The sequence below is a fragment of the Cornus florida genome, unplaced genomic scaffold, assembly GCF_030987335.1.
Source record: "Cornus florida cultivar Cherokee Brave unplaced genomic scaffold, ASM3098733v1 CherokeeBrave_3.0.0_Hap2_Chr11, whole genome shotgun sequence".
Classification (NCBI taxonomy): Eukaryota; Viridiplantae; Streptophyta; class Magnoliopsida; order Cornales; family Cornaceae; genus Cornus; species Cornus florida.
In genome coordinates this window covers 67,880,036-67,894,593 of record NW_026775581.1, presented here as the reverse complement: position 1 = coordinate 67,894,593, position 14,558 = coordinate 67,880,036, and the positions used below count along the sequence as shown (strand labels likewise).

Below are 14,558 nucleotides of genomic sequence, written 5' to 3'. Positions count from 1 at the left end.
TTTATGCATTTTAGAAATTGCAGTATTTTGCATTTGGACATGTATATATTTGCTTGAACTTTTGGAGGAAAAAAACAACAAAGGCTCAAGGTATAAAATGAAAAGCTACTTTGAAAATAGAAATGAAGCATTCAATTCATTTGGGTCATTCAGGAATGTCCTTCCAAAAACTTTGTGTCGACAAGTGGACAGCCTCATACATTTTTGTTCCTCCCATTCTCCTCAAAATTATTTTATTTTTAGAAATATTTAAAGATTGTTGCAAATAGTTGATAGTTGAAACTATTGATATAATTGTACATATGAAAATCTCACTGTGAATCTCTTTATAGCTTTAGCTGTATGTTTGGTTTGGAGCATTCTGTTATTTATCCTGATTTGCTTAAAAGTTTGGTGTATGTTTTACTTCACTATTCTTCTTTTGCCAATCAACCAACCTTGTCTAGGCATGACATGGTTGGATTATTTTAGCTGGCCTTTTGAATTTTGGAAACTCCTCCTCATGACGCTGGTTGAATTTTATTGTCCCATTTAGCTTTATTCTTACATCCTTGAAATGGTCCTATTTTTCTGAAGAAGAAGAAGGAGAAAAGTTCACTATTAGTTATGAAATCAATTTTTTTTCTAATAAGAAAAAAATTGAGTAAACTTGATACAGACAGTGACGGACTCAGAGAATTGTATGAGAGGGGGCGATCTTGAACAACAATATTATATAATGAGGTACCATTAGAAATTGACTGAGGGCATTTTGAAGATTTTTATGAAATTTATAAATAATTTTGCAAATAAAATAAATTTTCAATGGAGGTAGCTGCCCCACTGAGCTCTTAATGGGTCCGTGCCTGGGTACAAGTGCTACTAGGTAAATATAGTGTGGCTGCATTTAATATCTTTCTCCGACTAATTTGATGTGAATAGAGATTGATATCATCGTGACATCATAAATGTTAATGACAAGTAAATTCCCACTCACATGCAAGTTTTTCTGACCTAATGTGCAGGAACAATAACCATATGGGATATTGCAACCATAATAACTGTTACAACCATTGTTAATTACGTTTATGGTTAATTGAGAGTGGTCACGAGAATTGGGGTCACAAGAATTGATCAGTACAAACTCCTATGGCTTGCATGAGTAGTTGAAAGTCACCTATATAGGCTTTCACTTAGAAATGGAAGGAAAATGAAGTGTGAACTTGAGGCTTAAGTGAAGAACCAGCAGGAACATGTAGTTGCAGTAGTACGCTTCTTATCTTTTGCTTTCGAATTTCGAATTAGAACTACCAAAGTGATGAAGAGCGAAGACCTTCAAACATTAAGAAGCATACTTCTTAGTTACACATACAATTTACCATACAGACAATTCAAAAGCAGCACCTGTGTTTTTTTAAGAAGGGCAGGATTCAAACCTTTCCCTCTCTCGGTCCATCTTACAGCAGACAGATCGTACGTCTTCATTCATAAATTACAGATAAAAGACTAAAGCGCAAGGTAAAGGAGCCCTCCTATCACAAATGGCAACATCCGCTAACCCATTGCATACTTCTGGGTCCAGCTCCTGGCAGTTGTCTCATACTTGCTCCTGTCTGTCTTGTACATGTGAGCAATCTCGGGCACCAGAGGGTCATCAGGATTCGGGTCCGTTAATAGAGAACAGATGGAGAGCAATACCTGAAGATGAACACGAATCCACTTTAAACATCCATATGAAATCATGCACTTTGCCAAAAATGAATTTCCACTCCTAATAGTTTTGGAGGACATGCATGATGACCCACAGTCCACAGCCTCCCAAAACACCCACACACAAACCTCAAGACCTGGGGATACAAAAGCAGATCGATAACCCAAATGACCAACTTCCAAGATTTTCAAGTCTAATTTTCAAGGGAGGTTCGCACTTCTCTTTTATAAATGCACTCCTTTTTTATTTTTCCTCAAATTAAATGACAAATAACACCCCTAATACGTTATTGTCTTATTCATTAATAGAGACAATGATGTCATTTCACTTTAAAAATGGAGTTCAATTATGAAAAAGTAAAGTGCAAATATCACCTCCCATATTCAATTGTAATTACTTTCAGATCATAAAACTAAGTGCCACTGCTCAATTGGGTCGAGTTTTGTGGTCCATAGCATCTGAAACGATAGAACCAGATGCCATGAGTAGGAGAGTTTATTCAACCACACTGTATTTTATTTTAAAACATGTAAATCTTCCTTCGTAAAGTGGTTTGAAGTCACAGAATAATAACCTTGGAAATAGTAAGGGCAGGGCTCCACTGTTCCTTCAATATATCAAGGCAAATACTGCCGTTACTGTTGATATTAGGGTGAAAGACCTTTGTTCTGAATGCAACCTGCAAAAGCCATCCAAAGTAAATAGAACTACAAGGGGAAACCATCTGAAAACATTTTCAATAAATTTTCATCCATAAAAAAAGCATGGCAAAATTAGCCATTAAGTTAAGCATGTATAGTTAAGATCAACAAAGTGCCAAATTCCATATGATTAAGTAGAAAATAGTTTCATATATCCCGTGTCCAAGATTCCAAGACTGGGAGAAAGACACTAGTTTTAATGTGAACACTTCTTATGAAGAATATAGTTTTTTTTAAGTACTCTTATGAAGAATATGGTTTTCAATGCTGTTTTGGTCATGGTTTCGGGGCTCTCCAATGCATCTTGGTTTCAGCGTTATGAGGTGGTATGAATCAAATATGCCACAACTCAGGAGTGTGTGAGTACAAGAGGGGAAAATAAGAGGAAACATAAAAATTCTTTTGAGCCATACTAGGAGAAACAAGAGCATGCTACATACAACATGATCCTAAAGTCTACCTCGTATGCAATCATGTGTATCCCTGCTTACTCTGCCCCTCTCTCTCAAACCAAGTCTACAGGATATTCCATTAGATACGTCCACCTTCTATACTTCAAATTCTCACCAATCTTCTTTCATGCATAGATTATTATACCACAAAAGGCTATAGCATATTTTAAAATGATTAACATCATACAAACTTTTAGCCTCTTCTTATTTAAAATGAAGCACCATAAGACATTACACCCATCTTTCATAATACTAACAGCAGATAATGCAGTACCTTAGGTGGCTTAAACGGATAATCTGGAGGGAAATGTATGGTAACTAGAAACACTCCACCTGCATAAGGACTGTCGGAGGGACCCATAATTGTTGCTTGCCAGTGAAACATGTCCTCGGCAACTGGACCTATAATATATATTCAAATGCAAGACATCAAAATGAATAAATTGCTATATCTATGATCCGGCAAACCTTTTTTCCACATACTAAATAATATATTCTCATTTTTACTTTGCCTAGGTATTTTGTGTCGCCATATGACCTAATCAAATGAGATAAGAAACTAAGTTCAAATTTAATTGCATGCGAAGAATATGTTCTACTCAAGTACAAGATCACCAAAATGTGTCCCATGTCAAAACCTCTCATTTCAAAACATTAGAGAAGACCAATGTTCATCATTTATAATCAATAGTGAATACTTGTGTGCACAGACACAGCTCATTTCGAGCAGGTATAAATTCCACAACCACCAACGTGATGGAAAGCAAGAAATCCAACTCTCATAAACAGGAAACAATCAAAAAGTTAAAATGTATACAAAAAAGATTAACTTGAGCTTTTATCATCAACTGTAGAGTGACGTCTTTTTCATTTAACCAACTTGTAGGGTGACCATTGCACTTCCAAAGAGTCATAAATGCATATCATAACCTATTGTTGCTAAATGTGATCAGCATATCTTGTTGGTACCCTTCTAGATATTTACCAAACGATCATCCTCCTTGCCTTAGTCCCATTTGAATAGGATTGGCCACATGAATTCTTTATTTTCATTCTCTTCTATCATAAGTCATCTCTCCTATTGTATATAATTTCTTAAGAATATATTTACCAAATCAAAAGACTTACGTATGATCTCAAGTAACCGAGCAACACACCATAATTCCTAAAAGAATATGAAAAAATACTTTTTAAGTGCTGTGTGATTATTAAGTACCAATTAAGCTAAATAAACAAATTTAGTGGACAAGACAATTATAAAGCTAGTTGCTTATAACATATGGTACAAAATCCTAGACAGTCAAGTTGAAGACAAGACGAAGACTAAAGAGTCGAATGAGCTACTGAGGGCATAAACGAAAGCCTAAGATTTAACCAGAAATATGGTATTATTTGGAGCTGATTTTAGCCCAATTAAGTCTCTGTTTAGTCGAGCAGAATTTGCTACAGTACTAAGCAATAATGAGACAATTTAATTTCCATGGTAAAACCAAATACAACTCAGAAATTGATCAACTTAAGAAATTTTTCCTCCAGATAGAACAATTCTCTGCCAGCATAACAAATCATCAAGACAATATTAAAGCAAAAAATAAAAATACAATAGAACTTACAATTTTGTTCCAACTAGGATAGGTGTGGCTCAGAGGGATGGCACACAAAGTCACAAGTAAATAGTACGTCATTAGGTCATTAGCAGAAACGCATAATTCAATCAAGCTGGACCTCAAATTTCAGATTAAAATTGAACATTAGTTACTCAAGAACGTGCACCATTATAGGGATATGTAATTGAATATATATATATATATATTTTAATGTAATGTAAAAATAAGTAAATATAACTCCATTACATTTTAATAGAAATAACATAGTAAAGAACTAATAAGTTGTGCTTTAGTGATTTAACATTCATAATAGGGGCCACCTCTTGTGAATTTTTTGAATAATTATCTGATGTATGTAAGAGAGAGAACAACTTGTAGTCGGTGGTGAATTATTAAGTACTTTAAAAAGATTGACACCACCATAGTCTATATAAAAAAATAATAATAAAAAATATATATATAATAAGCTTTTTCCCTGCAACTTATTTTCTTTATTATTAACTTCTTCTCCTTATTTGTTGGTTAGTGATGGAATCAAAGATATCTTCTTGTTTTTCCAAAAAAAAGGAAAAAGAAATGGTTGCTACCGTGTATTGATGATGTTTGTGATCATTGTCATTCAGGTACGCAACCTAGAAGGGCTAACTAAAAGCCAATGTGATCACTTAAATGGGTTTGGACAACTTTTCAGTTATTCGGGTTGGGCTTAAGTTGAAAATTTTGGACCAAAAATTAATTTGTTTCGGTTTCGGCTGAGGTATTATTTAGCAACCGAAGGCCAACCCAAGCCCAAAGGCCAACCTTATTTTAATATTTAAAAAAGAAAAAGTAATCCAAGCTCAAGTACATATATTCTTAACTCGACCTAGCTGGAGCCCAATAAAAAAAAAAAAAAATTTGGACTTGGATAATGTTATTTGAAATTTGGTGCGGATTTGGAGTGAAAAAGAGAAACCCAAAATAAATTTGATCTAGGCTTGGATTCATGTGTCAGACAATACAAAGCCCAACTTGAACCTATCCTTAATATGCTAACCCGAATAACTTTGATTTGTGAAAGTAAAAATATTTGTATTGCTTGCACATTAATAGGCAGTGCACTATTTGTATTGCTTGCATATTGAGTTCAATATTTTTGTTAATTGTTATGTTGAAATCTGATACTGGAATGGTTGTCTCACATTAAGTTTTTTAATTAGAGATTAGTCATATAAGCAATCCGGTTTTATAACTCGAAACATTAGATTGAGTTGCAAACCCAAATTCAACTCAAATTTAAAGAATGGATTAGATTCGGGTTATATCTTTTAATCCGCTTAAATTGCTACCTTATCTTAAGCACCCCACTCATTATGATTGTTTTCGACCAAAATACCTTATCTTTAAAAATAAGGGGATGCGTCCAGCGAAAACTTTATTCAACATTCATAAAATTCAGTCTAACTGCTCCAGATAGTTCTGGATTAAGCTTTGGACAGTGTAACTACTCCAGATAGTTCAACACCACCTGTTCTACATCAAACAATGAGTAACATGAAACTTTGAAAAAATGGAAGTGAATCAGCAAAAAGACCAACAGGTGACTTCATAAATAAAATTTGGTTCTTATACAAACCATAGATACAAAAGAACAGAACACCGATATTGATTGTTGACAAGCCTATCTCTACATACAATTGCACTAAGAATTAGACTAACAAAATTACATTTTCCCTATCACAACATACAAATGCATCTGCCCTTACTTGGTCTTGATCTGTCTTTATAAACCAGCTGCTCTTCCTAATCTCTCTTAAAATCTTCACTCCCATGTACCTGTACAAGTCCAAATCATGATATTAAACCATTTGTGCTTATTACTCTCTCTCCTAAATTCACAGAGGCAGAACAGAAAAATAAGAACATAGACAATCTTTTATAAGGTATATCTATACATTGTATTAAGATCTTACCTTGCCCACTAGGCACCCACCATGGTAGTGCCAAATTGTGATCACAGTATCTTTGCAAAACTGCTCCAATGACCCTGTTTCATTAATGTGTTGAGCGGCATGGCCACTGATTGTCTATCAAACAGTGCGAAGTTTGTGAAGTGTTTGGAGCTCACAAGCTTCTCCACGATACGAATACCTTCAACGCAACACTGTAGATCACGCGGATGGCTAAAGAGATTAAACAGAGATGATAGGAGGAATGGGGAGAAAATTTCTATCAATTTGCATAGTTTTATATAGTCCATTCTAGTTGTGTTCCTTAGAAGTCATTCTTTCAAACACATATTTTTGGTAAAATTGTCAGATTAGAGACAGTAGCCTCATAAGTACTCAGCCTATGCATTTCTTTCTAATCCATGTACATCCCTTAATGGTAACAAGAACTACTATCAAAGTACATACCCATCTTGGTAATCCCTACAGTTTGTATCCATGTCTGCTCCACAGATCGATTGGCGGGAATAAAAACAGTGTTCAAGGGGTTATCAGACTCATTATCAAGCACCATTGAAATGTTCATCTTCTTGAGGTCAGCCTTAGGTCCAACGCCACTGAATAGCAGCAGCTGAGGGCTTCCAATTGCTCCACACGACACTATTATCTCACTGCTTGGCCTCTTTGCAAGAAATTATCAATGTTGTTTCCCATTTTCATCCATGACGATCACTCCAACGGCCACTGGTTTCTTCCCTGTATTGGACATTATAAACTCATTACTGCCCGTTAACAAGTACGTACACATTCTATAGTTAGTTGTCAATCTTTCTGGTTCATTTACGACTTTTGGGACTAAAATCCTATATTGAATCTGAGTAACTAGCAAACCTGTTACATTGAATATGATCTTTTGTCCTGTAGCATGAATCAAAACATGACGGTTCTCAGAAATTACGGAAGCAAGAAGCTCTGCATATGTGTGATGGCGACCAAACTTGTCAAAAATGGTCCACTTATGTGATCATAGGTGAATCCGTTGAAGGGTAAGACCCCAACTTCCAAAAGACTGTCCCTCACCGCTCTCTGCAATGGCCCAAGCTTTGGCCAGTAAACAATTTGCTTCTCAATCCATGGGTACGACTCATTCACCAATTTAGCATCCCAACCTGCAATTGTGACATAAAGTATTTAGTCACAGAATTCTATTAGGAGGTGTTTGGTTGTTGAGAAAATGAAGGAAAAGGAAAACAAAAATACGCATTCTTATGTTTCTTCTTGTTGATTTGGTTAGAGAATTAAGTGAAGCACTTGCTCACCTCAAATAAAGTTGTTGTATTAGCCTCCATTGATTGAGTGAGATTCAAACTAAAAGTTCTTTCCCTTTTCCTACAATATTTTTATAGCTTCACATTATTTCTAGATTTTACAAAATTTGGAGATCTCTCTTTACCACTCCATATAAAATTGGCAACAACATTTTACATTTTTGCAATGTACTAATTTCTAAAAGGTAAAGTCTTCTATAGAGAGACAATTCACAGAGACACAGCATTTTACATTTTTGCAATGTACTAATTTCTTTCTTCAATTTTCTAACATAACTTAGAGTAATCTGAGTGGTAATTCAGTTCATAACTTAGTTTAGTCTTAATCTTAATTAATGGGCCTCGCATATACTGGTACGGTATCCTGCTTCATGTACAACTGCCACTGAACTATTCGCAGCACTCCTTGGCAATGAGTGTGAATTAATTATTCTAGTCTTATCTCTTAAAAAATGATGTCTAATGTGTCTTGTTTATTCACTTAACCAAAATAAAAATAAAAAAATGTCTTGTTTATACATATTCAACATTATTTATTTGTTTTACTTTAATTGTTCAGAAACAATCTCTTAGTTTCATTTAATTAGCTACTCATCATAGAATTTGAATTTCAACTTCACCATTGATTATTAAATATTGTAGAACTTGTAGAATTTCACAATTCAAAAGTAAGAGTCACAGAAGTATGAGGCTAAACTATGGAGATTTCAGTAGGCACCATTGCATAATTAAAATTTACCTGTCTACCAGAATTTATAAAATATAATAAAATCTTTTTTTCATTTTTTTGTTCTGAAAGTGTAAGAGCTTCTGTATACTATTCCCAGATCACATAATCACTAAACATGAATTTTATAAGTTATTCACTGCTGTGAGAAGAAAAAAAAAAAAATTATATTCTCTAAATTTAAAATAAAGTAATTGGCCAAGTGGTTTTACATTTGGAATCCATTAACCTTTTAATATTCATAAGAATCTTTTGGAGTCCGTGTATGAAACAATATAAAAACAAAAATTACGTTTAATTTTATTCTACCTATTCTCATCCTACTTGTTTCGTACTCCACAAATTCATTTAATTTGAAATTTTACTTGCACGATTTATATATATCAGTTCATGTTTTTTTTTTTTCGAAAGTTTTCTTTTGTTTATAAAAAAAGCTTTATATTCCCAAAAGCCTAAAAACTTGTGTGGCCTACCTACCAAAATTCCTTTGCAAAAATTAAAGTAGTGTGAAATGTGAATTACTTTAAATAATAATAATAATAATTTATTTGATATTATTTTTATTTAAAAGGCTAAACATGATATGAAAATGAAGAGGCTGTGAAAGAATAAGAAGAAGAAGTATCACCTGAGGAAATCGTCATTTATATCAACGCGGGGGATATGGGCAATCTTGGGCCAGTAGTCACCTAAGCACTGTTTTTCAAGAAGTGGACAATTCCAGATACCTAAATGTTGAAACGTGGCAGGCAGGCCTTCCTTCGGTAAGGATCGAAGCTTAGGGCAATTCCAGATATGTAGACGTTGAAAAGAGGTGAAATTTTGGAGGCCACCGCCCTTGCCCTTGCCCTTGCCCTTGGATGATGATGATGATATGGATTTCAGATTCGGGCAGTTTCCGATCGTTAGAAAGGTGAGATTTTGGAGGCCCTTTAATGATACGGATTTCAGATTCGGCATATCCAAAATGCATAAATGGGTTAGAGTTGTAGGAAATAGACAGTAGTCATCATTGTCATGATCAGGAGGAAAGGAGACCAGCTCTGGATATCCACCGCCAATGTCGAATTGTTGAAGAGAGGTGAGTCTGTGCATACTCCACTCTGACAAGGGCTTCAGTTTGCCGCAGTCCCAGATCCTAATGCTTTCAAGTGATGCGAGGCTTTGAATCTGATCAATTGGCAACCACCTCAGATTATTGCAGCCCCAGATCAAAAGCCTTCTCAAGTTGGGGGTGGACAAGCAGCAGCCTCTTTCCGGAAAGGCCTCGAGACTTGGACATCCTATTATCCATAGGGATTCAAGGTTTTGAAGAATCTGGTTGGTGGAAGGCAAGGATCTCAGATTCACGCAATTCCAGACCTGAAGTGATGTGAGGTTGGGTAAGCCTCTTTCTGGGAACGACAAGGACTCCACACCATCGCAATTCTCGACATGAAGTACTCTGACACTAGCAAAATTGTTATTATTTACGCAACCCCCAACTAACATTCCAACTTTTGGCCATTTCTCGATCCTTAATGTTTCAAGTGATGACATAATATTATTATTTATGTTAAAGTCCTCCAAATTCACGCAATCATCAACAAGAAGATCCTTGAGACCAGATATGCCTTCAGGCAGGGACTTCAATGCATTGCAATCTCTTATCTCAAGTCTTCTAAGCATGTGCGGGACACCTGCCTTCGGAAAGCACACAAGTTTCGAACACCCATTAATCTCTAAAGATGTGAGAGACGTGAGCTTATCCAGCTCATTTGGCAACTTCTCGAGATTCACACAATCTCTTACATACAATTCCTGAAGATTAATGCAAGGCAGCCCTTCATCATCTAATTCTTCTCCAAAGGAAACAAGTTGGGGGCACGACTCAACTCTCAGTCTCTGTAAACGGACAAGATTATTTTTCTGTGCAACCCCGCTGCCATTTTGCCACAAAGCCATCAGCTGGTTGCAATTTTTGAACACTAGACTTTCAAGTGCTACCAAAGACTGCACCAATGCTTCCTCCAGCTGAGACAGTCCTCTAATATCCACAACTTCCAAGCTAGTTAGTGAGGTCACACCAACTATACTTTTTAGCACCTCCTCCTCACACTCTTCCAAGTATAATTTTTGAAGAGAGGGAAGCCTTAAAGGGGAAACCGTAATCAAATTGGGACAACCACGCAAACTGAGCTCACGGAGGCAAGGGAATTGACTTCGAGATTCTTCAACACCAATGGAAATAGAAAAACACCATTCTTTCCATGCTGGCATGTCCTCAAATTTTAGCCTCTCCAGTGAGGGAAAAGGAAGTCCATCCCCCAAATTTTGCACTTCATGCATGCCTTCAATGTATAACTCTCTGAGCTTGGGTAGTTGCTGGAGTGGTGGTAAAGATCTACATTTCCTACAGCCTATAAGACTCAAGTTCACCATTTCAGAAAAGGATGGATTGCCTATCCAACTTGGGAATTCCCTGCCCCCGAAGAACTCAACTTTGAGCCTTTTCAAGTTTACGTGTGGTTGCAGCGTGTCAAGCACATCCAATTCGAGGTCTTCATCTCGAGAATCATTGAACTCACTACACCATGCCAACTCTACTTCATTAAGGCACTCCTTGTTCCTTAAATTTGCCTCATTTGCATCTCGAACATCTTTTATGTTTTGCAACTCTTCAATAGAAATACTCCCCCTTAAAAGGCTCAGATTCCCCAACTCATTCAGTCTTGCCCCATTATTTTTGCTGCCCACAACAAACTTTGGTAGTGTTTGCAAATTCTCCAGCCTACCAATACCTGAGGACGTCTCTCGTAATTTCACAGTATAAACAATGTCAATATGGCGCAGATTAATTAAATTCTCAGTGTTTGGAGGAAACATACAAAGATTTTCGCAACCACGCAATAACAATGTTTGTAAATTGTAGAGGGTACTGATTGATTCAGGTAACGATTGAATTAAAGTCCTAGATAAATTAAGATACCTGAGATGCTTCATATGGCCAATTGAGTTTGGTAACTCAGTTATGAAATAACCAGACAACGATAGCACCCTTAAGCATTGCAAATTTGGCAATAAATCAAACAAAACCTTTTTTGCTAAGAATGCCGCTTCATGTGCCTGAACTGGTAATGCCAATAGAGTTCGGAGATGCTGAACTTTGCAAAGAGGCCTGAACTTTTGAAAGACTTCAAAGTATTGACGAACAAATGACAAGTGTCGAGCTCGTTTAGGAATTTCAAATTGCTCATTACCCTCCAACTTATCCAACTGAACAGATATATTTCCAGCAACATGTATAGCTAGATCATGTAGAAGGTCATGCATCACAAACAATGATTTACTACTACCAGATTGTTGAAAAAATGACCTTGATAAAAGATCATCAAAACACTTATTGCCAAAATTCTCCATTCGATCCTTTTCTTTTGATTGCTGCAAAAGGCCTATCCCCATCCACAATAGAACTAGCTCAGCTTTGTCAAATTCATAGTCTTTTGGAAATGTTGCACAGTAGGCAAAGCATTGCTTCAAATGAGATGGGAGATGATGATAGCTCAATTGAAGGGCTGGAAGAATACCACCACTTTGTTCGGGTAAATTCCATATCTTGCTATTCAATATGTCTACCCACTCACTACTTTGGCGTTTTTTCCGGAAGAGGCCTGCTATTGTCTTTACAGCCAAGGGCAAGCCTTTACATTTACTCACTATTTCCATACCAATTCCTTTTAGACTTGGATCTGCATCAAAGTTTTCTTTCTCGAGTGCATGATGGGCAAATAAAGATAGACATTCATCATTGGACAAACCTTTTAGTTGGTAAGCCAGCTGAGACAGAGTCATGGTTGATGCAACCTCTTCATTGCGAGTTGTGACAATAATTTTGCTCCCAGGTGCCCCAACCTTAAAAGGAAGTTTTAGGAGCTGCCAGTCCTCATACTTGTCACTCCAAACATCATCCAAAACAAGAAGAAACTTCTTCCCTGTCAATTTCTCCTTTAACTTCTGTTGAAGTATATCCAAAGACTTGGAGTCGTCAATTTTTAAAGTGACTTCCCCAAGAATTGCCTCAAGAATTGCCTTGGTCACCCTATGAACATATGCATGAAAATCATCAGAAACACAAACCCATGCCTTGAGATCAAAACGACCCTCTACACGTTCATCATGGTAGACCAGCTGAGCGAGAGTAGTCTTACCAATGCCTCCCATGCCCACAATGGGAATGACAGAGAAATTGTCAGCACTAACTTCATCCTTCAACAACTCCGCAACGATAGCCTCTTGATCTTGTTCTCTGCCACAAACTTCAGATTTGTAGACGAAAGAAGTCGTTTCCCGTCCTCCTCTTGTTGTCTTGGACCCAATCACTTCAGCATTCTCTTTCAATTTCAGGATACTCTTTTGTTTTTCAATATCTTCTAATCTTTTAGTGATGTCCTCTATCTTGGACTTCATATCTTTTTTGGACTTCATATTATGATAAAGCTTGAGAGGGTTGAGTTGTCGTACCTTACTAGTAGTACTGGTGCTAGCATGAGATTGTCGCTTGATCAGCTCTCGTCCCAAAGTTTGAGTAGCCAAGTCGTCCAGCAAATCATCCAAATCGTAAGCCAAGTCCGTGAGCTCGTCCATCCACAATTTGACAGCAGCATTATTTTCCAATTGCTTGTCCTCTGCGTTAGCCAGAACAGCACGAATAGCTGGCAACATTTTCTCCAACTTCTTCAACTGAGCATCCATTCCCTCACGACGGGCATAGTTTGACACCGCCGGAGAGACCAACTTGTCAAGCAGCGCCTGAATGATCGGCCCCAGAAAGATCCCTGCAACGTCCATCGATTAGGAAGAAAAGAGATGGATATGTTTGTGAAAGATTGAGCACCTAATCAGATTCAAACCAAGAGCAAGAGCAATAGCAAGAGCAAGAGCAAGAGGGGGTTGGTTGACTGGAAGCTTCAAAAGTCTTTGGACATTAGTTTACCAAAGGATAGTGGAGCTGTTGGAATTTACTACCGTGGGCCATAATACCACTGAAGTAGGAGAAAATAATTCGTGGCACTTGAAAAAAAGTAGTTGATCCAAAAATCAGACAACCAAAGCATCATTCAATTTGGAATCTTTTGTCTCAATCCACTCATTTTTTTAGTCTGTCTTATCTTGTATATGTGCTTTATTTTCCAATATACAATATAAACTTTCTTATTGTCAAATTAAACAAAACAAAAACCTTTGATATATGCCGATATAACCCTGCTATGATGAATTTTGTTGTATAGACCCACAGAAATATTTAAAGCGTTATTTTCTCTTACAAAAGCATACAGAGTAGGTTTGTGTGTGCTTGCGATCTTATTACAATAACTTACAGCAGTGTTGTTTTTTATTACCTTCACTTGCATCCCCTTATTTTAAAATCTAATATTAAATCTAAGATTTATGATTTTGTACATTTTTCTTTTAATAAATCACAATCTCTAGTTTAAATGAGTTTATTAATTGGGTGTGCGGCAAATGATAATTGTTTGGAAGATCAAAAAAATATATATATATATATATACTCCCTCTATCCCAAAGAGTATTCTATCTAATTTTTTATTCAGTTATTAATTGTAATAGATAAAAGATAAAATGGCTACAGTGTTTATTTTAAAGCAATGTTTTTAAAAAATTTAATTTAAATTTTAAATCTGCTAATTTTGCTCTTCTTAAAATTTTAAATACTTAATTTTTAGTTTTATCAAACATAACTGTTTAATTACAAAATGGTGAAAGAGCTTGAACTTCTGGTGTAATGGGTAGTCTAACATAAATAAGCATATTTATCTTTCAACTGATCAATTAAATTTTAGAAAGTTTTCTTCTTTCCATTGTTCACCTAAGGATCACCATGGCCTGTTGGACTATAGGACCCTTATAAACTTTAGGTTTTCTTAAATTGAGAACCATATAGCATATAACTTACTGTGTCATTAAATTCTACTACATTGAACCATGTAGGGAAAGTTTGAAAATAGGAACTGAAATCTCAATATTTAGAGGTAAGGTTGCGAATATCTCTTGCGATGACGAAAATCTCGTGCATTGAGGTCGCTGATATATACCTGAACCTTTTCATTTAGAAATATTGAAAGATC

At 36.1% G+C, this 14,558-nt stretch overlaps 2 protein-coding genes across 3 annotated transcripts; both read right to left on the bottom strand.

Annotated features, from left to right (window-relative positions):
- Positions 1–1,398: 1,398 nt before the first annotated feature.
- LOC132286208 (ubiquitin-conjugating enzyme E2-17 kDa-like) lies at positions 1,399–3,276 on the bottom strand. Its single transcript, XM_059788485.1, has 3 exons — positions 3,118–3,276; positions 2,265–2,369; positions 1,399–1,677 (listed from the first exon to the last, which is right to left on the bottom strand). Exons 1-3 carry the CDS (start codon positions 3,226–3,228, stop codon positions 1,534–1,536), a joined length of 360 nt encoding a protein of 119 aa, XP_059644468.1. The 5' UTR covers positions 3,229–3,276; the 3' UTR covers positions 1,399–1,533.
- A 2,730-nt stretch (positions 3,277–6,006) lies between these two features.
- On the bottom strand, positions 6,007–13,435 carry LOC132286207 (putative disease resistance RPP13-like protein 1). 2 transcript variants are annotated; one of them, XR_009472704.1, is made up of 5 exons: positions 7,698–7,712; positions 7,270–7,547; positions 6,847–7,134; positions 6,403–6,593; positions 6,007–6,265 (listed from the first exon to the last, which is right to left on the bottom strand). XR_009472704.1 is itself a non-coding variant. In XM_059788483.1 (5 exons), exons 1-2 carry the CDS (start codon positions 13,258–13,260, stop codon positions 7,535–7,537), a joined length of 4,212 nt encoding a protein of 1,403 aa, XP_059644466.1. In that variant the 5' UTR covers positions 13,261–13,435; the 3' UTR covers positions 6,007–6,265; positions 6,403–6,593; positions 6,847–7,134; positions 7,270–7,534. The 2 variants fall into 2 exon arrangements, 1 of the variants encoding a protein (XP_059644466.1); XM_059788483.1 differs by lacking the exon at positions 7,698–7,712 and adding an exon at positions 9,062–13,435.
- Positions 13,436–14,558: the final 1,123 nt, after the last annotated feature.

Bases quoted from the DNA above. Each gene is read 5' to 3' on its own strand.
- LOC132286208 (XM_059788485.1), bottom strand. From the start codon at position 3,228: ATGTTTCACTGGCAAGCAACAATTATGGGTCCCTCCGACAGTCCTTAT. The intron at 2,370-3,117 runs GTACTGCATTAT...TGGCTTTTGCAG, and splicing joins ATCCGTTTAAGCCACCTAAG to GTTGCATTCAGAACAAAGGT. The intron at 1,678-2,264 runs GTTATTATTCTG...GTTCATCTTCAG, and splicing joins CTGCCCTTACTATTTCCAAG to GTATTGCTCTCCATCTGTTC.
- LOC132286207 (XM_059788483.1), bottom strand. From the start codon at position 13,260: ATGGACGTTGCAGGGATCTTTCTGGGGCCGATCATTCAGGCGCTGCTT.